Source organism: Amaranthus tricolor, chromosome 14 (genome assembly GCF_026212465.1).
Source record: "Amaranthus tricolor cultivar Red isolate AtriRed21 chromosome 14, ASM2621246v1, whole genome shotgun sequence".
Lineage (NCBI taxonomy): Eukaryota > Viridiplantae > Streptophyta > Magnoliopsida > Caryophyllales > Amaranthaceae > Amaranthus > Amaranthus tricolor.
The window spans coordinates 5,359,231-5,383,273 of record NC_080060.1 but is presented as its reverse complement, the minus strand read 5'-3'; the positions used below and the strand labels follow the sequence as shown (position 1 = coordinate 5,383,273).

The window sequence follows — 24,043 nt, the reverse complement described above, 5'->3', positions numbered from 1 at the left end:
TAATTTTTTTTTCCACTAACTTTCTTATAATATTTTTTTAAGGATTATGATTCTCACTTTTCCACTATTAAAATTTATTATTTAATAAATTAATATATTCATTATTTAAAAGATTTTGTGAACATTTTAGGAATGAAGGGAGTAAAAGAGAAAACTTGTATACACAAAAAAAAGGTAATTAGAATACTTCTATTTTGGAATGAAACCAATTGAAAGCGACTGTTCCTTCAATATCCACAATATAATACTTGTATAATATTTGGTAACTTGTGTGTGATATCGTCTTTCTTTCCTCTTCAGATTTTGATCATAGTTCTTGTGAGCGAGATATACTAGATACGATAATGACGATGTATGATACTTTTATTAAGATGCCATAGTGGTAGCTTCGCAACCACCAGGAACACATGCCAAAACATCTCTATAATCTCTAGATATTGTAAAAGAATCATACACATTACCATCCCTGCTCTTCTTGTACTCGAACAATAGAGATGAATGGTTGAATGCAGTAAGTTTCACGAACCCGAAATCATAATCTTTGTACAGACTCCAAGTTGTATTCACCTCACTGAATTCCGACAAGTGACTTCCTCCACCACCAACGACCACATGAATGGTACCGTTTACAATGCCTGAGTAATGTGACCTCTCGGTGTTTACACAATGGTTCTGCATTGTTCAAGCATGACCAAAATTACAACGTCTAGAAAATCAAAGAAATTTGCACCAACCAATATAGCACCAATTAAAAGAAACAAAGATAGTTGCGGGTGAAAAGGAATTATTAAGGATATGGGCATAACATTTCCCTATTGGCGTTTGGTAGATGGTAGTTTTTGTGTTTGGCTTTTAGCTTTTGACTTGTTGATTGGTCAAAAAAGCCAAATAAAATGTTTATTGAATAGTTCTTAAGTCGGCTTTTTAATTGCTTTTAAACCAAAATTAAAAAAAGTTGCTATGGTTGGCTCTTTGCATTTGTTTTCGACTTGTTGACCTCATTTTTTTCTATCAAACAACCCATACTTAATTTTACCTAATTTTATCAAATATCTCACTAGATAACTGACTTATCCGGCTAGCTTAAAACCTACAAAGACGGCCAACACTTCTTGCTAGACAAACAAGGCAACCAAAATAGTCAACAACTATTTTCCAACCCTTGTTAATTACTATTGCTAATTTGACATGAAAACACAGACAATTTACATGGATGGCTAGAGCCAGTACCTGGTATATAGGACATGACCTTTCATAGTTATGTACATGCCCATAGAATGCAATATCAACCTTGTACCTCTGCCAAAGCTTTTGAAGGCTTTCTCTGCCCATTGGTTCTTCAAATGAGCCCTCCATCGCATACCATTTGCTAGATGAATAACCAAGGACACGGTGAGCAGCAAAAATTAGCCAAGGTTGCTTCTGCCTATCTGCCGTTGAAAGGCAATTTTCTAGGAATTTGTATTGTTCAGTTCCCTCCCTCCAGTCATGCTCACTGTCTGCAATGCAGAATCGGAACATTCCATAGTCTGCCTTATACCTTGAAACAAGCAAGAAAATGAGCATATGCTATAAGTACTTGAAATCAATCCATAAACCTCCAGTGTCTCTACTGGTCAGTGATTCCCATGATGTGTAAGTTGTAACAGCTAATCAATGAAGTCCCGCCATCCCGAATTGTAGAGCTTGTGAAGGTCAAGTGACAAAGGTTCAATTTGTAAACAGAATAGTAGAAAGAAGGTAGTTTTATGAAATGTACATGGTTTTAAAGGCAGTCTTTAAAACAATGCTACAAAGGGATTTTTCCAGACTCTTTAAAAGGTAGTTTCTCACAAGAGTGCTTAATGACACTTTCTAAAACGCATTCCTTTTTTGTCGTCAGCATTTTTGAAAGTAAATCAATATTTGTTGCATATTCGTGAATGAATGAAGCATCATAATGACCCATTGAAACAAAAGACATAAAGGGAATATATGTTACACAACAAACCCTATTAGAACAAAACAAAAATAGCCCTGAAAATGAAGTAAGACAACAGATAAGATGTCATAATATGAGCAGGTAAAGTGAGCAAAAAAACTATGGTTCTGAAATTTCTCAATCTTGCTAGCATGCACCATTAAAAGTGCCTTGACCAACGAGCCAACTCATAACAAGTTTTTTGAGATATTAGTTTTCCATAATTTTCAAACTGAAAAGCTAGAGTTTGTTCCACATTTGTACATGTATCAGGTTTCAAGTAATCACGGTGATTTTGAAGTTAAATGAAAGGGTTGGAATAGTTTACCAAAATTTATCTCTGTTCTCTACAGGGACATAGTACAAAGTATTTGCTGGCACACCGCATTCACCACCTGAATCCACCCCGTCATAGAAAGATCCCGTATTAGGCCAATCACGTTCATGATTACCACTGAGAAAAAACACAATAGAGATGTAAAATAACATATTAACAGTAGTCCAGAAAGAGGAAATTAAAAGAAGACATTGCATCAAAACTTGTGCAGGATTTAACATCAAACATCCCCAAAACTTGTATAAACTAACGCATAACCACCGGCAAAGACATCATATCTATAATGCTTTAAGTTAAAGTGATAAATAAAAGAAATGAAACATGTGCTTGCATAGAATCCTTTGACATCTATAAGGCTTTTCATGTTAGTTAAACAAACACATAAAATCACAAGACTGCAGACAATGACTGGAGAGAAAAGCTTACAGACCTCGCAATCATGTAAGGCACAGCGGATGCAATAGGTTCCACCTGAGATGTGAATTGGTCCCACTGTGAGAGATATCCATTTGCATATGATAGGTCTCCTATGTGATATACGATATCAATGTTCTTAATGTCTTTGATAAGTTGATCTGTAGTGTTGAGTGATCCTGGCTGATAGTTACTGTACTCATTTGATCCATCACGTTCTGCCTGAATAAGGGACAAAACATAATATAATATCTCCCACACAAAAGACCAGAAAAGGGAGGAAATTTGAATATTTTTAAAACACAACACGATAAATTCATTATGAAACTTTTAGAGAAACACTCAGAACTCAACTTGGATGAGTTTACTTCAAGTGATACGAAAATCCCATCAGTGTTGCAGTAATGGCTTTATTTTTAGAAGCAATTATTTGATATCATTCTTCTCAAGACAGTGAGATTCTACCCCACATAAAATCCGATCAGATTAGACGGTTGAAGGGTGTTTATAAAACGAAGACAACAGCGAATAAGTAACGTTAACAATTTGTATAACACTGTTTTTTATTCTATAAAAGTAGGTGTAAGTAGTTTTAGTTTTTATTCTATAAAAGTGGGTGTAAGTAGTTTTAGTGACATATCATAGTCAGTTAATAACTTTATTAGAAATAATTAAAGACATACAGGAAGTAAATTCAGCTTCTCAAAGCCTAAAAAATGTTTTGAAGTACAAAATCCAAGGAATCAAACTTGTGACCAGGTAGTGGAAGAAGAAAGATATAAGTTTCAAACTACAAATACCTTCCCCATGTCACCAAAAACTATTACACGCTGCAATGAATCCTGCCCCTGGTAAGGGGGAGCTTTGAATGAATACTTCTTGCTCCAGACATATGAACCATCGGATAAGAGGTGGCCTATCCTGTACATGTACCTGCAAAATTGCAGCACATGTAAGGGAAAAAGTTGTGGCTTGGGTAGGATGCACAAGAGAGTCTTAGATGATTACACTTTGTTTGGCCACAAATCCCTTAGGAAACTTGTATGTACAAAACCAGGATCAAACCAACCAACTGTCCTTGCTGGAGCACCTGTAAGCAAATAGTGCATAATCATTTCCAGCTTTACAATGAGAAGAACATAGCTGCTCAGACAGCTCAAAAGTCAAAAAGTGACGGCTTTATTGTTGAAATGAGTTAACGCCAAATTTTGCAACATGTTTAATCTAGTGTGAGGATCATAAGAAAAATATAATGGATGTTGTCGCGATTGCGCAATGGTTGTGATGCCACGGACGCAACACCTCATGGTGCAAGTGCTACAACTCGTTTTGCGAACATCGCAATGTAAATTTTTAACTAGAAAAATATTCATTTTCTCAATTTAATCCAAGTTTTATAGAGCATATATCTAAACTAAAGATTATAATAGACCACATAAAAAAATTATAATGGCTAATATGTGACAATAACAGCTTACTATGATTGTTACTCAATGAGTTAAATAACAGATACGTAATGGGCTTTCACAGACACTTAAGCTCAAAATCTGTCATACAATGGCCATTATTTAAAGAAACGTCCTCATTTCTATTTCATGGTGAATATTCACACAAGACCACAATTTGACTGAGGCAACTGAAAAAAGTTTACAGTGTAAGGTTGGAAAACAGTAAGTGGAAAAGGCTATCGAAATATACCAATGATTTCCTTTAGTTATTAAAAAAATGGCTAATGAGCAAAACCATCACCCAAAACAACAAACTTGCCGTGACAGACTCGTTGACAAATTTGTAAACCTAGCAATGGTAAGCAATACAAGAAAAGGTGACAACAAGTTATGTAGAGAATTGATTGAAATACTTCAAATTTCAACTTCCTAAGATGACTCAAGATTTCCTTAATAATTATAATTTTCATTTCTTTCCAAATTTTTATTGTTATTATGTCTTCTACTTTCTCAAGAACTTATTGACTAATGTATAATCACTCTTTTAACTCTTTATCCCTATATGAGCACTTTGAAGACAATGCAGAGATTCATGTTTAAGGCTGATTTCTAGATTAAAGATTCACCCACTGATTTCTACAAGGTACTAAGAGAGCAAAGAACATGATTGCACATTTGGATGGAAGAAAAAATTAACAAAAACTTGATGATCAAAACATATACAATTATAGATAACATTTTAACCATACCACACAAGGTGTTGCGAGTATATGTCAACGTTCCAGCTGGAGATTGCTTTGTACTTGAGTTGAGAGGGCCCCACTCGACAAAGGCAATAGCTTCATCTATGTTGTATCCACTAGTCCATGTTACTGTCATCTGCAAAAAATAAAGACATTATATACAAGGTAAGGTCCCACAATACATGACACATCCATATCCAAATAGAATAATTAGTTTTGAAATTTGGATACAATTATAATTTGAAGAAAAGCTCAGGTGATTTTACGCATTACTTCAATCACCACTATATTTAAAAGTCAATACAGACATATTAAACTACAGAGATTTGTAAATGATTCTGGTGCATCACAGCAAACAACCAAGCTATTCAGATCAAAGTCAATTACTCAGCTAAGGTGAAGCAAAATCATTTTATATAAGGAAGACGCAAAATATCATTCTTCTTAGAAACCCTACGTAACATAATTCATTTAGCTTTTTAACATTAGCAATTCGCGAGGAGATTGGTGAATCATGTAATACTATTGTAACCCCATAACAGAACTTCTAATTGTAAATGACATAGATATTTGCTTTTCTATGCAGTGTCTAAATTTGTTTTCCTTTTGTCATAAATCATAATATCATTATACTTGAATGACACTACTTTAAATTTGTTTCTCCAATTTGAATTATCAAAAGCTAAATGACTACTAAGGTAAGTTAAAATCTGAAGCTGGATATGAAATAACTATTAGAAAATGAAAAAGCTTCACAGTGATTAAAAAGCTACTTGGACACATAAAATCCACAAAGACAATAGACATACCTCATCCCATGTTTTACCTAGAGCAAGACGCGGATAAAGTGGGGCTTTAGGGTTTACAAACGACACGGAATTTGAAACTGCCACCAGTTTTGGCTACAAAGAACAAGTAAAAAATCATTTCCTTCACTAAGGCAGTACTCCAAGATGCTAAGTAAACAAGTAAATAATCAGTAAGAGATGCATAAATCTTACAAAACAATACTCCTTATGTCCCAATGAGAATGTTCAATTTCTGTTTTGGACCGTTCCCACCACTTTCTTTGATTCTCATCTACACATTTTATTCTCTTTTAATCTCATCCACACAATTTAGATTACCCTACCCATTCTTAATATTTTGTGGCAAATTGTGTTTTAGCATACTCATGATGATCATACAAAAAAGGATAAGAAATGTTCCACTCACATTGGACAAACCACCTGAAAATAATGCAAATGAGAAATCAGCACGCTGATTGATCAGCAAGAAACGCAGACTAGCTTTTCCATTTCGTGTGTAATTTGAATTGTAAGTGTTCACGAACATGTACTGATATATCAAATAAGGCCTCTGTATCAGTTCATCACCAATCCCAACGTCTATACTTTAAATGATAGAAAAAGATTAATTTTGGCACAACAGTTCTTTTGCGGTTATGTACCTTTATTGGTGATGAGCATAAATATGGTTTTTGATCTTTCACATCAGCTTCCATATAACAAGACGAAGAACTTCCACAAGGAGAAAGCATATTTAGAATGGTTGTTTTGAATCATTGCATAACATCTTCAATAAAAGCAGTGAAAGAACAACATGATACAGTATTAATGGAAATAAGGACATGATACAAGACTGGCGGCCAGAGTAGAGAAAATCAATTATGCTAAATACTGATTAAAAAAACGAATTAACAAACATTTCTAAAATTATTAGGGCAGAAAAGCAGCAATAAACCATACTTGAACTTTGCAGGAGAGAAAACTCCAATCCAATCATCTGCGGTTGAGTTGGGAGACTGAAGGTTTATGTCTACCCACTCAGTGTCTTCCCCCTGCAATCATCCATATAATACAACATAGTGTTAAGAACTAAATTGGTATACAATGTAGAAAAGAAAGGTGATAATTATAGACAATGAACCAATTCATAGCTCAACCAGATTTCAACGTAACAAAGTTTTTGATCCTGAAATTTTACAAGATCCATATTTCCTTTCCGCTGTCTTCTCTCTCATTCAGTGTCTAAACATGCCATATTTAGAGATGGGTAAAAAAAGAATAAAAGTTAGAGGCGGAACATTCATTCTATTACTCAAGCACCATAATATGGCTTCTGCATAAGTAGGGTTTGTGGGTTGGATGTATACAACCTTAACCTTGTTAGTGACAGAAAAAAGGTTGTTTCCAATTTAACCTTGAGAGCAAACATCATTTGAAAATACACATAAACATGAGAGGGAGATGACGAGATTAAGTTCACTATCATGGTTCAAAATGCTCAATAAGAGTTAGTTTCATACAATTTTGGACATATATTTCTCCCTTTCTAAAGTATTTTGGAAACCTTTTTTATTGCATTTGATACTTGATATGGTTTATGCTCATTTTGTGTCTAGGGTTTCTTTGTTGATTTTAATGTGATTTTGGATACAGTTGGATATAAGCTAGTTTCACAGGCGTCTTTAGGCTTGATTAATATTGTAGAACAGGGTTAAGGAGTCGTGGAGCCTCGTGTGGGAGTCTGGAAACATTATGAAGTCTGGAAGTTTTTGGAGCAGGCAACGAGCTTTTATGTTTGGCAACTCGACAGCAGAGGTAGGCAACAAGTCATTGGTGCCTTGGCAACATTTAGTTTCCATTTTGATCCCTAATCACATTTATCTAGGAGCAGGAAAAATCCAGCAACAAGTATAGCCTTGGCAACAATATAACAATGAGTCACTATAGCCTTGGCAACGACTAGTTTCCATGATGATCCAAAGGCACATTTGTGTAGGAGCAAGAAAAATCCTGCAACGAATTATTAAAGCCTTGGCAAAAACTAGTTTCCATGATGATTGATGACCCCTAGCCACATTTGTCTAGGAGCAGGAAAAATCCAGCAACGAGTAGTTAGTTAGAGCAACAACTGATTATAGCATAGGCAACGACTTATTTCCATGATGATCCCTAGCCACATTTGTTTAGGAGCAGAAAACAAGTCATGGGTAAGAGCAACAAGTTGTTGGCAAGAGCCATGAGCTGCATCATCTTGGCAACTAGTTGTTGCCTTGACTAGCAAAGTATAGCACAAAGGAATAGACAAAGAGTTGTTGCTTATGGAAGCAACAACTCGTTGCCATGCACATAGGTCGGATTCACAATGTTTGAGCCACAGTACATTTATATCATATTTGTTAATACAAGTGCCAAAACACTTAATAATAATGATGAATTTAGCCACTTAATCGAACATGTCTTAGCTTGTACTTTGGGGAGGAGCGATAAAAATGTGTCGTATGTGAATGGTTTAAGGTTTAGAATGATTGATGAGGTGCTTAATGTGAGGCAAATGAGGCTTCACTAAAGGGTGGAACCATGCCTTGAACAAGGCAAGGCATGGTATGAAGGTTGCTCAAACAAGGCAACATGAAAACTAAGTCAAAAGTGGATTGGAGAGGTGTGCTCGTTCAAGGCACATTGTACAGGTGGGTTCTGAACTAAGTGCTCGTTCGAGCACATGGGGTGCTCGTTCGAGCACTGTGCCTCGGATTCTTTTTGGTCAGTTTGGCCACTTAAAAGGCATTAAAAGGTTGTGTAACTCCTTGTTTAATGCTTGTTTATTGTCATAGTTAATTCGTATGTTAATTGTGTGATGTAATTGGTGCATTGAAGTGTGACTCTAAGAATGATACTCACCTTTCTCTAAAAAAGGGATTATCACTCATAGAGCAAAGGGCACCACAAACACATATTGTTAAGAGGGCTATTTCTTTGTAAGAAACTTGAGAGTGTTCTTCATAGAATTAGTATTGTGATCTTGAGAGAATTGTTCTCAAGATAAGGGGAGGTTTATTACATTGTAATTGTTGAAGTCAATATAATAAACTACATTTGAGGGAGAGGTATCCAAGATACCTCATAAACGCTTGTGTTCATCGTTGCTTTTATTTTCATCTTGTTTTTCATTATTGAACCTCTTTGAGGCTTTCATTTCAATATCTTTTGCATTTTTTTGTTTCTGTTTCAATTGTTTTTTGTAATTGTTTAGAAAAATTCTTCCTTAATACTCCTATAAACAAGGAGTAGTATACTAGTATCCATATTTTAATCATTAATAAGTATTCTTAATATCCAGAGTTTTTCATTTACCTCAACTACTCGACACTCAAAGACTTAATTTGGATCAAAAATGTTGTATTTTCCATAATTTAGTTGATTCAAATAAGTAATTTTCATTGTTAACCTAATTTTCTCCACAGTTTATAGGTTATACCTTACATGTTTAATCATTATAGTTTAGAACCTCAAATATGATTGTTATTAAGTTAGTCAATGCATATTAGTGGCAAAATCTATACTATATACATAAGATGTTCAATTACTATAGTTTACAACCTTGAATCCTCGATGTTTATCGATGACTCGGGACTGCGCAATGCAACAATACTATACACTAGCCGTTTAAAAACTAACAGATCAAAACCTGTATCACTCCCTACATATTCGATGAAATGACTCAATGAAAATCAGTCAGAAAAGTGGAGTGTTACCTTGAGGCCCAGGAGAAGGGGAGAAGCAGTAATGGAGGCTTGAGGATTGAGAGAAAAAGTAGTACTCAGGATATTGATCTTGGAAAGGGGTTGTTCACCCAAACAAAAATTCAGCCATGAGAGCAGAACAAGTAAATGTGTTGTTAACTTCATCTTTTCCATTGACACTGAGTTTTCTGGTAACAGAGAGATTATATGATTCATAAGTAATTAAATATTACCGTTCATCTTACGTATTTTATACTTGGTTAAATAACCAAATGATAGAAATTCTTAGTTTATTAGTTTTTTGTCTTGAGGTCATCTTACTGTAAGACGATCTCATACAAGACAGGCCGAGTAAAAATAAGGTCTTTGTGTCCATTTTTAATTCAGGTCGTCTTGTATGAGACCGTCAACGACCTCAAATAAGAAGCTAGACTATTTAAATCAGGCATGTCTCACGATGAGATCGTCTCATACAAAAATTTTTGTTTTTATTAGGAGTACTTGAAAAAATTAATAATGTGGAAATAAGAGTGTTTGCATTTTGAATACTCTTTGTATTGAATAATAATGAAAATTACATCGGTTTATATACCCACACTAGCGAAGTAAAAAAGGCAAAAGGAACAAAATAAAATACAAGTTTCCTAAAATATATTTAAGAAATATTCTGATTTCCTACACTCCCCCTCAAGTTAGGTCGTCAAATCACCGATATCTAACTTGCACAAAGTATCTTCAAAGGCTTCAGCTGTGACTGTCTTCGTGAGAATATCAGCTAGTTGATCTTTAGATCGTACAGATGGAAGACTAATGATTTGTTTCTCAAGCTTCTCCTTTATGAAGTGCCTATCAATCTCTACATGCTTCGTTCGATCATGTTGAACTGGATTAGTCGAGACTCGAGATGCTAATGGCTGCCTCATTATCACAAAACAGTTTACATGCTTCCCTATGAGGAAAGTTCAACTCACTCAAAAGCTTCTTGAGCCAAAGGATCTTTGTTACCCCTTTAGCAATCCCTCTGAATTTTGCTTCAGCACTAAACAATGTTACAACTTTTTGTTTCTTGCTTCTCCATGTGTAATACCCTAAATTTAGCTTGAAAAAGGATTGATAAACTACTCATATAAACAAGGTGCATCTTCTTTTCTAAGGAGCCCATTTGCTAAGAACTCCACAGTTAAGCGTGCTTGGTGGAGAGCAATCTTAGGATGGGTGACCTCCTGGAAAGTTTTCCCGGGTGCGCACGAGTGAGGCCAAAGTGCGCTGGAAAGACTTGTGTTGGTTTGTGGGGTTAGTTTACAGTCTCCAAGAGTAGTCAGCAACGGTCAGAGGGGCCGGGGTGTTACACCATGTGACAAGGTTATTTCCGACTAGCGTAAAGTATCATGAGGTAGACTTCCTACTGTCCCGATCACCTGCTCAGTTTGCATCTATATAGGCCATAAGATCAAGATAATCATTCTTCTTAAAGAAGACCCCTCTGATACTAGTGCCCTTCAAATATCTAAGAATCCTCATCATTGCATCCATGTGGGGAACTTGTGGGAGACGCATGAATCTACTAACTACCCTAATAGCATATGATATATCGGGTCTATTATGGAATAGGTAAATGAGTTTTCCCACGAAAATCTGATACTGTTCTTTATCAGCTAATTCTCCATCTTGTACTGTCTGCAGCCTATGGTTGGCTACAATTGGTATTTCAGCTGGCTTACAATCAAGCATCCAAGCTTCTGCTAGAAGATCAAGTATGTACTTCTTCTGATTGATCAAGATTCCTCGTCTTTACCTTAAAACTTCAATCCCAATGAAATATTTCAGGTTTCCTAGGCCTTTCATTTTGGAGTGCTTCTTCAGTACTTCGGGGTAAAGAAGTTGAATATAGGGCGGTATTAAAAGCGACAGCAGTCTGGGATAGATCATCAACATTATCCTAATTGATGGGGTATTGAGACCGTTGTGCTTCAAACTCAGGGTCATATCTCCTTGGTGGAATACCCCTCGTACTCCTTAGGGTTAACTCAAATCTGTGAGGTGACTCAACACTAGGAACATCATTAGTAATATCAATAAGGCTTAGGAATTACCTCTTGTTCGGATTGCTCTCCAAATGCTTCAGATAGGATAGGAGTAGTCTGAGGAGGAGGATGTACTATATCTTCAATAGCAACAGCTGTGGGATTACCTACTTGCTCTGTAGGGTCATGATCAATTATAGGATCTGGATTGATAGCTATAGGATAGGTTAGCCAGCTTAAGTCATCACCACTCACAGTTTCCCCCTAAGGACTAAGCTGGGGGTAGTAGTATGAACTCTTAAAGAAGTCACAGTCCATGGTGGTATAAAGTTTGTTGTGGATTGGATCAAAACATCGATAGCCTTTCTGATTCACTCTATACTCAATAAAAACACACTTAACAGCACGAGGTTCAAGTTTGTTCCAAGCTTGTTTAAAAAGATGAACATATACAACACAACCAAATACTCGAGGAGGTAAGGAATGAGAAGATGAGGTAGTAGTATGAGTTTGAAGTTTTTCCAAGGAGTTTTGAAGTGTAGAGCTTTTGTAGGCCCTAAACTATTGCAAATATATATATATAGAAAAGTTCAAACCTTACCACTAGTTGAAAACTAAAACTTTTTTAGGGGCCCTGGGCGTAGGCACAACTTGCATTTGCTTAAGGCCGGCCTTATTGATTAGGGTTATATTATTTATCTCTTTATTGATCTACGATTTCAATTATGCTTTCGCTAAACGCACAATAATTATGATAGCATATTTTTTGGTTCTTTTTAGTGCTTTGCTGTGTGCATTTTTGATTAGGAATTTACTTGCAAAAATATATGGTTTTGGATTGTGGCAGATAAAGATGAATGTTTTATTAGAACAACATCAGATTTGGCGTCTATTGATTTCAATGTGACTCGCTTTCATTTGAGAAAGAGGATAATAAGAAAGATGAGAAATCTAAATTGGGTTGCACTGAGGCACATTTGGAGGCGATGGAGAAAAATATACACTCCACCATATTATTGAGTCTTGATTATTAAAATAGTAAAGAAGTTGTTGATCAAGACACGTCAGATTTGTGGAGAAAGTTGGAAGCTTTACATGACAAAGTATATAATTAATAAATTGCTCTAACAATGTTTTTTTAGAAGAAGAAATATGACCCATGCCATAAGAAGACTTCTATTGATTTGTTTTGTTGGGTCAAATTATGTATCCGATGCTAATTCCTAATAATTCATGTGCGTAAGATGTGTGTTTGCGTCGTGACTGGTTCGATACTCATGAGTTCAAGGGGGAATTGTGATCGTTCAAAATAATGCTCTTAATAAGGTGATTCTATCAATTACAGATTTTTTACAATAGAAAATAACTTTCACTAAAGCACACTACAAATTTGATGTCTACTTGATAAATTATGATTCAGTTGTGTGTTTTCTTATGAAAACCGTGTGTCTAAGGGGGAAGACTTGATACTCAGTACTTCTTCCAGGGTACTACACTGCTTAGTTTTACTTTCTATGCCTTTGTTAGTCACCACAACTAATTTTCCATTGCTATTTTCACTATTTAATACCAATAACCAAAATCGTACAATAAAAATATTAAAAAGTTGGGTTCTAATTGTCTTCATTATGTGTTTTTCACCCTATACTGTGCATTCACACCTGTAATACACAAGTTTTAATTATAAATACACAAATTTTTAGATTGTAGCTCATTTGATAACGAACCAGGCTAAAAAAATAAGAAACTCATAGAAAAATAAATATAAATTACATCAATTATTCACTTTATTCTTTTCCCTATACGTTCATCTTCCCACTCATTAAGCATCATCGACTATTTTGGTCTGTCCCACTCATTTTTATCAAATCAAATATTTTGAACAATGATCCATCACTTTCTTTTAATCTTGTTCATAAATTTTAACTTTATTTTGATTTCATTCACATAATTTACTCCCTCTATTCATTTATTTACCAAATATGAAATATCCACTTTCTCCTTAAGAAACACCTCATTTTTCTTTGCTACTAGTTCAAAGGGACGAAGTAGTATACTAATATTTCTTCGTTCCATTTTACTTATTATATTAACTTTTTATGAACTCCAATGAGTACCTTTAATCATTTATATCGTAATATATGCATAGTTAGAGATTATAAAAAACTGATAATATTAAAGTACGTGATTAGACGATTCATATAAGATTATAAAACTTTATTTTTTTCTTACACATTAATCATAATATGCTTATAAAATAAGCTTGAAAATAAATTATATTCATTAGTCCAATGTAGTGAGCATTTCAAAATCACAAATCTCTATATGAGACAGCCTCACTAAGAGATGCAAATAACCAACTCATATATATTTATTTGAGGTCGTTTAACCGAAAAACAGTCGATACACGTTATGGACAAAAATTAGAAGTTAGAACAATCTCCCAAGGAGACAAGGACTTAAGTCAACATACTCAAGCACTCCTAATTCCTAATTTCCTATACTCCTTTTTGTTAAGCCTCCGAATTCAAGACAAGGAACACTCACAGCTCAAGAAATTGAACATCGGGAGTGATAATGGAGGCGGAATTGAAAGAGATGTTTAACGATCTGGAAGCTCTTAAACGATCTTCTCCTGAGTCATCTCTCCACAATTCGATCCATCAGGTACCGATTTTGAATTACCTTTTACTAGTTATTATCCTATTGATTGATTATTTCATGGAATTATGTTTTTCTGGACAATGTATGATCGATTTGTGCTTCTTTTGATTATTGAAGTACGGAATTTGTATTCTGTTGATTTCAAAATTCGATTTATTGATTGGATTTTTCAAGTCTATTGGATTTTTCTAATCTAAAGTATACTGAATTTTTCATGCTATTCTGAAGTGCCTTTCCGATGCTTGGTAATATCTTGACGAGAATTACAATAAAAAATGCCGTTATATCATCAGAATTTGACTTGAACAGTTGAACTGCTTGATAACTTGTGGATACTTGGTATGGAGACTGTTCTCACATCATTGAGGTGTACAAAGCCATTTCGAATGTTTTGGGAGCTTTCAAACTTATTTCTTAGAAAGATATGTATATAGGAGTAACAATACACTTTCATATTTGCAATAACTAGTTTAAATTTCAATGAAAAATGATTGAAAAAAATCAACTAATAAAATACTTAAGTAATATTATTTTTATTATTCCAACAATGAAACCGTTGAAATAAAAATATAAAAAAATATTTTTGGTGTCCATTAAAATTAGACACTAAAAAACTGATCACTTTGGCATGCCTCTGAGACCCCTATACACGGGTTTTGAGTGTGATTGGGATTGAATTATGGGAAATGGTATCTAAATTTCCTAATATCGTGTTTAGAAGGCCCCACTTAATCTTGAAGCTATGAAGAAAAAATATTTAACTTTTAAAATTTTCAGTGTGTAAAATGATAGCTAGAACTTTGAACTATGCCTGGTTGTGGACTCATGTCACATGGAAGAAACTGATCAAAGGCTGGGAGTTGATGGAATGCGCATATTGCGGCTTAATTTGACTTCATGTGGGGAAGCCTCATGTCCACACATAATAAGGATTGATAGACCGGGAGCTATTTGTTGATTATACAAGTGTGTTCCTTTTTATCTGCTAAGAGTTTTAGGGGGAGGGGGAACCGCGGTAAGACCTTGAGTGGAAGGTGTCAACTTGTTCCCTGCTCCAAATTAACATATGATAAATGGAAAACAAATGGTTACAAATACAATGATCAATTATTACTTTACTAACTTTTGTCACTCTTTCATTTTCATGTTCTGACTGTTTATTTTGATTTACAGTTGCAATCACGAGTGGAGCATATTGCAAGCCTTGCTAAGTCAGCACCAGGTCGACGTTCCAAAGTGAAGGTCACATATTCCTGCATCCTTGCTGATTTTAGTTGCAGTGTTCATGTTTATCTGTTACACTCAGATTATTGATGTATGAATGTACTTACTTCTAACAGGATATGAGTGCAGAGGTTATAGATAGCAATCCATACAGTCGACTAATGGCGCTTCAGAGAATGGGAATAGTGGCTAATTATGAACGAATACGAGAATTCTCAGTTGCTATTGTTGTATGTAACTGATTTTCTCCCCGCTGCATTCCTGTCACTTTTTGTTGATAAGCTAGATGAGATTCAGTTGGTTTCAACCAATAACAACTACAGTACAACTTAAATGTAAAGAATGGGGCAAACTTTCTGTGAAGATCCCTCTATTATAACTATAATAACTATATAGTTGTAACATACTTATTTTTATCTATTTGTTGTATTTTGTTAGAAAAAACAACACCTAATTTATGTTTTATTTGAAAAACTGCACAATATTGCGAAGAGACAACTTCTTATAATTCCGAAGTCATTTGCATTCTTTCCTTGAGTGATAAACAGTGGCTTCCATAGCTAAACTATTCTATGCTGCTGTCCAGGGAGCTTTGTATACCCACCAATTATGACTTGCATCCTTAAGATTCCTCCCCTACCCCTTTCAAAAGTGAGAGAACTTCTTATTTATTCTCAAGCTCCGTCATATTCTTAGTATATCTCGCTATATAGAACCGTAAACATGCATTTTTCACATTGAGGCCATATAAGGGAGTTATTATGTCTGGTCTTGTTTGCATGTCTTTGACTCTCAGGACCGTCCTGTATTCTCCATTTTTTATCTCAAGAAATTCTGAGAGTGAGAATTAAAAGTGTAGTTCACTATTACAGTATCAACCCATTAGCCTTTGTATCCAAACTGTACTTTGAGATACTGTTGAACTCTAATCGTCCTCTCTTTTATAATCAAAGGTCATTTTCAATTGAACACACAATTTAAGTTCAAGATTTAATTATTGCATTAATTGAATCATCTCTATCAACCTCTCCTTTATGAACAACCTACTCACTGCATCTTATTAGATTTGGAATAATTTTAAGATTTTCTATTGGTTTTGTATTGTCAATTTAGGGTATAGGCGGAGTTGGAAGTGTTGCAGCTGAGATGCTCACTAGATGCGGCATAGGTAGGCTTTTGCTGTATGATTATGACACAGTGGAATTGGCTAATATGAATAGGCTCTTTTTCCGTCCAGAGCAGGTCGAGTTTATATCTGCACTATTTATCTGAATAAAAGTTTAAATGGAGTATACATTGTTTTGGCTCCATATGCCGATATTCTCTGTTCAATTCAACTTCTTATTTAGATAACTTAGCATGACTATTGTGATCTTTAATATACATGACATGTTTGTACTACGTCTGCAGGTTGGTATGACAAAGACTGATGCTGCTGTCCAGACTCTATCAGATATAAATCCTGATGTCGTACTTGAGGCAAGTGTGTTTAGTGTTTCAAATCCAAACTATTGAAAATGTTTGTATTTCTTGTACTCTTGTGTAATTTGTTGTCTGAGTCACCTATCAAAATTTGAGGAAATTTGTGATTTGTGTTGGGCTAATTAATGGTGGAGATGTGCAATACAAGATGCTATTGGCAGGATATGTGGAAATGGTTAGTTCACAAAGAGGGCATTTTTTATTGAAAGGAGAGGTGTTTACCTCACTCAAGGATCACAAAATGAAGTTTAAGTTGAGTGTGTATAATGTGTCTAAGTGTAGGAAATAAATAATGCAAGCTAATGATAAATGACAATAATAAAGAAATAAACAAGGCATGTCTTAAGGTGGTCCTCCAATCTTGGGCTACATCCACCATTCTAGCCTAGGATTAATATTATGTCTATAAAGGAAAATTACAAAACTTGATAGGTCTTACAATGGAGGTTATGTGTAAGGGAAGAGAGGAGCTAACTAGGGAGAATACTTAAGCTGCAAAGTTGCTCTTACAAATTAGACTTTGGTGCACCTTTTAACCTATGATACAAGGGAGTATTTATAGAGGAAGTGGGGGCAAGTAAAGGGGCAGCAGCACTTCGAAACAGAAACTGACGCAACAAAGACAGTAGCAGCTTTTGAAGGTCTGCTCGTCCGAGTACATGTGCTGCTCGTCGAGCAGGTTCAGCCCAAAATCTTTCTGGTTGTTTTCTCGCCTATTCCACGTGTCCTATGGTCCCCTTTGGTCCCCTTCATACTCATGCATTTTTCCTAGCTCTGAATGCTTTTCTTGGAGCCCAAAACTTGCATCAACCAAGCCTCCGTACAACCAAGTCTCCATTACCATTAGTACAATGTATTAATGTACTTACATGATTCCCAAACAACCAATCACAATATGTTACTTATGTCCTCTTCTATCCTACACTAACATACTTGATTAATTTTCTTAATCTTGTTTTAATTACTTGGTGAACCAAGTCACGAATAATCCTAACAGTTATGAATTGTTTTTTTTTATCTGGAACCTAATCTGCCGTTTTTTCTCTTTAACTTGATCAAATGCTTGAATAGGGACTATTCTGGGTGTTTCCAAAAAATTATTCTATTGTTCTTGACGATCTTTCTTATGATAGTCAATTTTCAAAACCAAGAATTCAATGTTTCTTTTTTAACCCATAAATATACCTATTGTAGTTTTTCTCTTATTCAAAAACTTGCCATTGTGTTGTTCAAGCTGCTTCTGACATACATGTTTCTTTTTTAACCCGTAAATATACCTATTGTAGTTTTTCAAAAACTTGCCATTGCGTTGTTCAAGCCGCTTCTGACATACTGTTTGAGTCTTCTGACCAACTAGAGGAGTCCTTTATTCTGGCATTCTGTTCCTCTGACATGAAACTCTTAATCATCAATCGCCAGAGCTGATGAATGATGACGAATCTTACAGATTATATTAGGAGTGCTGGGACATTTTTTATTTTATCAGCTAGTGAACATATCAATCCAACTTTTACCTTTTATTTGTTTGGTTTTTCTGTGCTAATATTTTATGGTATGGTTGCAGAGCTATACAATGAACATAACAACAGTTAATGGCTTTGAAACTTTCATGTCAAGTTTAAAGAAGAAAACGTTTCGATCAGATAAAGAAGGCAGCGGGGTGGATCTTGTTCTGAGTTGTGTTGACAATTACGAAGCTAGGATGGTAGTGAATCAGGTTGGGCCTGTCATCATCATTCAGTTCATTTATTCTAGTATGCTGCTTCATTTTGGATCCTACATTCAAATTCAACTTCTGTCTGATTCATTTGAACTACTTTGTTTCATAGGCATGCAATGAATTGAATCAAACATGGATGGAGTCTGGTGAGCAACATGATCCTTGTGCTTGTTAAACCTAATTGATGTGATACAAGTTGGTTTAACTCAGTTTAATGACTTAATCACTTTTAGTGATTAGGTGCAAGCATCATGGTTTACTAAGTTATGCTTATTGCATGATCCACTGTGCTGCAATTTGCACCTGAGCTACATAAGAACATTCGTTTTCTTCTAAGGGTTTAATCTAGATTTGAATACCATCCTTTTTCCTACCCTTTTCTTTCACATGTTTCTTTGACACCTTTGAATTGTTTGAAAGAACTTTAACTTAGTCCTTGCCATCAGATGGACTGCTAGAGAGGAAAATGCTAAATCATAAATGCATAGCTATAGGATCCTCGCATACCATAACCATTCAATATCCTATTCATATATTAATATGTCATTTAACATATTACAGCAAATAGAAATTATAAGAACACTACACCCGTCAAAGCATTACAATGTCTTATAATTGTTTGTTGGGGTTGACAGTGGCTGATCATTTGTTAAATCTTCATCTATCAACTATACTATGCATTACGAAAGTCAAAGTTGAAGCTTGATTTTTTGGGAACTTCATTAACACTGTCAGGTCAAATATAACATCTGTATTTGTGCTTTATTTATCAGGAGAGAAGAATATGGAATTCTGTTAAGTTTTGTCTTCCTTGTGAATCCCTGAACTCCAAATTTGCACAACAGATACTGCGTTCACTTTGGTCTAATTGTAGAAGAAAACAGGGTGTTCATGTTGTTACTGCCTATTTGGACTATCTTTTGATGCTTTTCTCAACTCCAAAGGTAGAAAATGGTTAACTGGATTTTTGTTAAGATGTTGTTTTAGCTTCTCAGAAGCCTGCCTGGTGAGCGATAAAATAGCCTCTAGAAGCAGAAATACCAATATGAAGCTTCTGGATTCTATTTCTTGCAGAATCCAAGACCATCAAAATGGAAATTTCCTGTGGACCAAATGTATCCCTAGAAAACACATTATGAGTAATTGACTAATTGTTCTCACTAAAATAGTTCTCAATGTCTCCATCGCTCACCAACTTCACTTTCTTCTGGTTTCTTCAACTTTTCTCTCTCATTCACTCCTATCTTTATCCTCATATCCATATTATTTGACCGAGAGATATTTATACTAAATTCTAAGTCCAATAAAAAAAATTGTTTTTGGTTTTATGTAATCCCCTTATTTTAAAAAGCTCGCCTAGGCGCGCCTAAGGCAAGCACCTTGAGCAGAAGATGGGTTTCGTGCCGTGATAGGCCTAGGCGAGGCGAATCCTTAAGGCGAGCATCTTAGAGCGCTTTATAGTGCCTAAGTCAATCGAGCGCCTTTTGGTTTATTTTTCTGAAGGATCCCATTTGATGCAAGTCACCCATCAAGAATTTTCTCTTTTTTTCTTTAATTTGGAATTGTTCCTTGTGTTTCTTTTAGAGTATTTGTTTTTTCCTTACCGTTAGCGCCTTCGCCCGGTGCCTAGGCTCTAGGGACCCTCAGCGCCGTAGGGCACTTTGCGCCTTTGAAACTAAGGTACTCCCTTCATCCTAAAATGGTTGCAAACATATATGTGATTCTTTTTGTTTATAGGTTTGTTGAGTTGGTAGTGTGACTTATATATAAGTATTCATCCATTCATGTGTATACCATTGGTCTTGGATACTTAAGTGCCAAAGTAAGTTATGAAAAACTGTGTTTTGGATTGTTTTGCAACATTCCTTTATATATACATATATATGAAGAAGAACTCTTTGAGAGGGGTGGGGGTGGCAAATAAGGAGATTCACTTGGTTGAGTCACGAGAGTTTTGAACCCAGACCATAAAGATGTGTGAGGTGGAAGCGATGACCTTAACCTTGTATATGTATACATATATGTGCATGTATAAGTTCATGTACATGTACATGTATATGTGTGTTTTCTCGTGTTTGAGTTATAACCTTTTTTTTTTGAATCAACCACAACTGCTGAAACGGGGATTGAGGGTTAGATGTATGCAACCTTACCCTTGTAACAACAAAGTTTCAGATTGACCCTTGATTTAAAACATTATTTGGAAAGCGCACATGATCCAATGAGCCATTTGACTTTTGTCTATTAAGAATATATAGTTAATAGATGAATCTTCACGTTAGATTATATGTGTTGTTTTGTAGGGGCACTTTAAGAGGGATGACTGTAATATGACATCTAAGTTTTGATAATGACTTTTGATGTAAAGCTACACTTACTGCCACCTTATTGTGAAAGTAGCGTAATTTCTCATATCTGAAGCATTTTTGATAAGTGGGTGATTTGTAGTTGAATACGATATATGACAACATAAGTCTTGGGAATTTCATATGAAGGTTTGCCTGTGCAGGTGTCTCTGAGGATGCTGTTTCTGGTCATATACAATTGCTAATCCCTGGAGAAACAGCTTGTTTTGCATGTGTTCCCCCTCTAGTAAGCTCAATGTTTTACTAATTAACTGTAACCAGCATAAACATATCTAACTTCATGTGCTCTTCATTCTAGTTGTCATTGGGAATTGAGCTTCATAAGGAAATGTGAAAACCACCTACCACTTTGGACAGTTCTTTAGCAAGATATATGTTTATGATTGAACTATCCAACTGATTTAATCAAGCAACCTCTCTTGCGGTCTTGCCTATCCTTTACAATGCTATCATGATCTAACTATCAAATGCTAGGATCTACTGGCCATGATTACCGTAATTTTTGAATAATTACCAAGAAGTTAGTGGAAGTTTCAATTTGAGGTAACTTGTAGGTTGTGGCATCAGGAGTCGATGAGCGTACACTTAAGCGTGAAGGAGTTTGTGCTGCCTCTCTTCCAACTACGATGGTAAATATTTCATCCCCTAAAATTATACTAATGTTTCTTAGGTTTTAGAAGATGAGATGAATTAATGCTTGCATTCTACGTTTGCCATTGCGTTAATGTCCTTCATATTAAACAAACTCTAGTGTGATGGCTATATTATATAGATTGAATGTACATGATACGATATTTTTGAGTAAAAACATTTGTGCGAGACCTTTATCTGTTGGTGCAATGTGGATATCTAATGTTTCTATCATTAACCTTCTGAGTTATATGATTTGCCCTGAGGCCTTGACAATTATTTGTATTGATGTGCTTTCTGTGTTGCTCTTTACATATTTTTCTAGGGTGTTGTTGCTGGACTTCTTGTTCAAAATACACTTAAATATCTTTTGAAGTTTGGTCAAGTTTCACGATACTTGGTAAGTTTTCACTGAACTTTCTGCAGCATGATATTGGGTAATGCCTTTTTGCTTGTAAAGTTAATCACTTGAAGATCATTTTCAAATTTCTGATCAGATTATTCCTGTAATCTTGTTACATGCATCCTATGATCCCTTTTGAATGTAAGTGAGTGAAATTATCTTTGTTGTGTTAATAAAGTTTCGATTTTGTTGCTTTCGTTTAGGGTTATAATGCTTTGAAAGATTATTTCCCAACCATGGAAATGAAACCAAATCCTCAATGTCCCAATACAGCATGCCTTGAGAGACAGGTACAGATTAAAAGGTTAAATGATATGCACTAGAAGTTAAAGATTTTTTTCGTCAATTGTGCATTTGATGTATTTTTTCGATGCTGCAGAAAGAGTACATGTTAGCAAAACCGTCCAGAGATGCTGCTGCTAAAGCCAAGTTGGAAGCGGAAGCGCAAGCATTATCAGCTATGGAAGTCCCAATTCATGCTGATAATGAATGGAATATCAGGTACCCAGCAACATTAATTTCAAACACAATTTCTGCTCTTGTGATGCTGTTTGAAAAAATAGTAGTGTTTCTTTTAAAATCGATGGCATAAATCCCTCATAGGTGGGAGCCATTTAATGGAATTGGGTAATAAAATGTTGTTGACTTACTGTTACCCGTGTCCGCAAATCATGCTCATTTACTATGATTTTAATGTTTATTTTAATCCTTTGTTCAATTAATGTATCATTTTATTATTTTCTGCTTTCAGTGTTGTCGATGATGCTGAACCGGAAGGATCAACTAGTCATACTGCAGGTCATTTTTTTTAGATAACTTTGAAAGGCAGCCCATAGCATACATTGACGGCCTGTTTGGTAATCGGTACTAAATGGTGGGAATGGTAATGGAAAGTTGGTGTAATTTTGGTAGGAATATCTCTTGACAAGTTTAATGGTCATGCTTATTCTCTTTCAAAAATCTCATCAAAATTCATTCCAATTCATTATCATATGAAAATTTGGTATTATGTGGTTTCAGAGAATTGTGAACAAAAACTTTTTTATGATCACACTTTCATTACGATTAGAATGACATGATACATATAGTACCGATTTAGTACCAAATGGACCGTCAATGACTTTTCTGTGTCGTTTGTTTATCGGATGCATATTTTCCGGTCAAATTTTCAAGTTTCTCTACGAATGTTCTCACAAGTAGCTGTTTTCAGATGCCCTTCCAGAGGGTCTTGTCCATGAGCTCCCTGCTGCAGATGAATATAAGCATGCCCCATCACAGGAACAAGATGCCCAAGACACTGAAACAGTTGATGATCTTGAGGAGCTTCGGAAGCAACTCGAGGCCCTTAATGCAGATTAAGGATATGGATATCTTTACGTGTTTCTTGGTTTTCGCAGAGAAGAAAATATAGTTCAACAAACCGTGAACTAAGGATCCTCGCTATCTTTTTGTTTCTTTGCTAGAATGTTTTCAACCCTGTCGGCTTCAAGATTTTATGAGCACAATTTGAATATAGATCATCTTTTTACATTCGTTGGCGTACAATTTTGTACTTCTTCCGTAACTACGGACTATTATACTTATACATTTCACTTTATAATGCAATGTTTTGTTTTGATTCTTTGTATTTATGCATAATTAAAAAGTATCAAAATTTGATATCATGAAAATACACGATTAGACAATTTTAACAAAATCTCACTTGAATAAATTTATTCTTACATATTAGCCGCAATATATAAATTAGTTTAAATAACTAACAATATCAAAATTACTGGTGAAGCAAATATTTGAGAAGGCCATTTCACTTGCATATAAATTTGCACGCTTAAACTGCATTGTCGTTTAGCTTCGTTGTCTTCTAGTTTCATTAGATTTACTTTTTTAGAAATTACACCGAGTACTGTCTGTGCAAAGGTTTTACTTTCACCCTTATGATTATAGTTTATACTTTATTTCTATTTATATTAATACGCAAAATCGTCTTGAAAATTTTAGAGGACCTGTGTGAAATTTTTAATTTGCGCGTTATTTACAGTAAATATGTTTATTTTATTAATAAACTTAACATGTTTTTTTACTAACTTTTTCATATATGAA

At 35.0% G+C, this 24,043-nt stretch overlaps 2 protein-coding genes across 3 annotated transcripts; one reads left to right on the top strand and one right to left on the bottom strand.

The window, feature by feature from the left end:
• Positions 1 to 170: 170 nt before the first annotated feature.
• LOC130799948 (nucleotide pyrophosphatase/phosphodiesterase) lies at positions 171 to 9,652 on the bottom strand. Of its 2 annotated transcripts, XM_057663250.1 has the most exons (12): positions 9,443 to 9,652; positions 6,651 to 6,742; positions 6,353 to 6,422; positions 6,118 to 6,240; positions 5,712 to 5,804; positions 4,909 to 5,038; positions 3,720 to 3,801; positions 3,512 to 3,644; positions 2,728 to 2,933; positions 2,289 to 2,414; positions 1,231 to 1,540; positions 171 to 672 (listed from the first exon to the last, which is right to left on the bottom strand). In XM_057663250.1, the coding sequence occupies exons 1-12, from the start codon at positions 9,644 to 9,646 to the stop codon at positions 367 to 369; spliced, it is 1,875 nt and encodes a 624-aa protein (XP_057519233.1). In that variant the 5' UTR covers positions 9,647 to 9,652; the 3' UTR covers positions 171 to 366. The 2 variants fall into 2 exon arrangements, with proteins under 2 accessions (XP_057519233.1, XP_057519235.1); XM_057663252.1 differs by lacking the exon at positions 5,712 to 5,804.
• A 4,216-nt stretch (positions 9,653 to 13,868) lies between these two features.
• LOC130799947 (ubiquitin-like modifier-activating enzyme 5) lies at positions 13,869 to 23,570 on the top strand. The gene is made up of 14 exons (XM_057663249.1): positions 13,869 to 14,121; positions 15,292 to 15,360; positions 15,459 to 15,572; positions 16,456 to 16,584; positions 16,753 to 16,821; positions 18,389 to 18,541; positions 18,654 to 18,690; positions 21,054 to 21,136; positions 21,465 to 21,539; positions 21,866 to 21,940; positions 22,147 to 22,233; positions 22,323 to 22,444; positions 22,695 to 22,741; positions 23,154 to 23,570. Exons 1-14 carry the CDS (start codon positions 14,032 to 14,034, stop codon positions 23,300 to 23,302), a joined length of 1,299 nt encoding a protein of 432 aa, XP_057519232.1. The 5' UTR covers positions 13,869 to 14,031; the 3' UTR covers positions 23,303 to 23,570.
• Positions 23,571 to 24,043: the final 473 nt, after the last annotated feature.

What these genes read in the sequence shown, in the direction of transcription:
- LOC130799947 (XM_057663249.1), top strand. Translation starts at nt 14,032, where the DNA reads ATGGAGGCGGAATTGAAAGAGATGTTTAACGATCTGGAAGCTCTTAAA. An exon ending in CCTCTCTTCCAACTACGATG is followed by an intron (nt 21,540 to 21,865) that starts GTAAATATTTCA and finishes ATATTTTTCTAG; the next exon opens with GGTGTTGTTGCTGGACTTCT. An exon ending in GTCAAGTTTCACGATACTTG is followed by an intron (nt 21,941 to 22,146) that starts GTAAGTTTTCAC and finishes GCTTTCGTTTAG; the next exon opens with GGTTATAATGCTTTGAAAGA.
- LOC130799948 (XM_057663250.1), bottom strand. Translation starts at nt 9,646, where the DNA reads ATGAATCATATAATCTCTCTGTTACCAGAAAACTCAGTGTCAATGGAA. An exon ending in GATTTGTGGCCAAACAAAGT is followed by an intron (nt 3,645 to 3,719) that starts GTAATCATCTAA and finishes GCAATTTTGCAG; the next exon opens with GTACATGTACAGGATAGGCC. An exon ending in GAGAACAGAGATAAATTTTG is followed by an intron (nt 1,541 to 2,288) that starts GTAAACTATTCC and finishes GCTTGTTTCAAG; the next exon opens with GTATAAGGCAGACTATGGAA.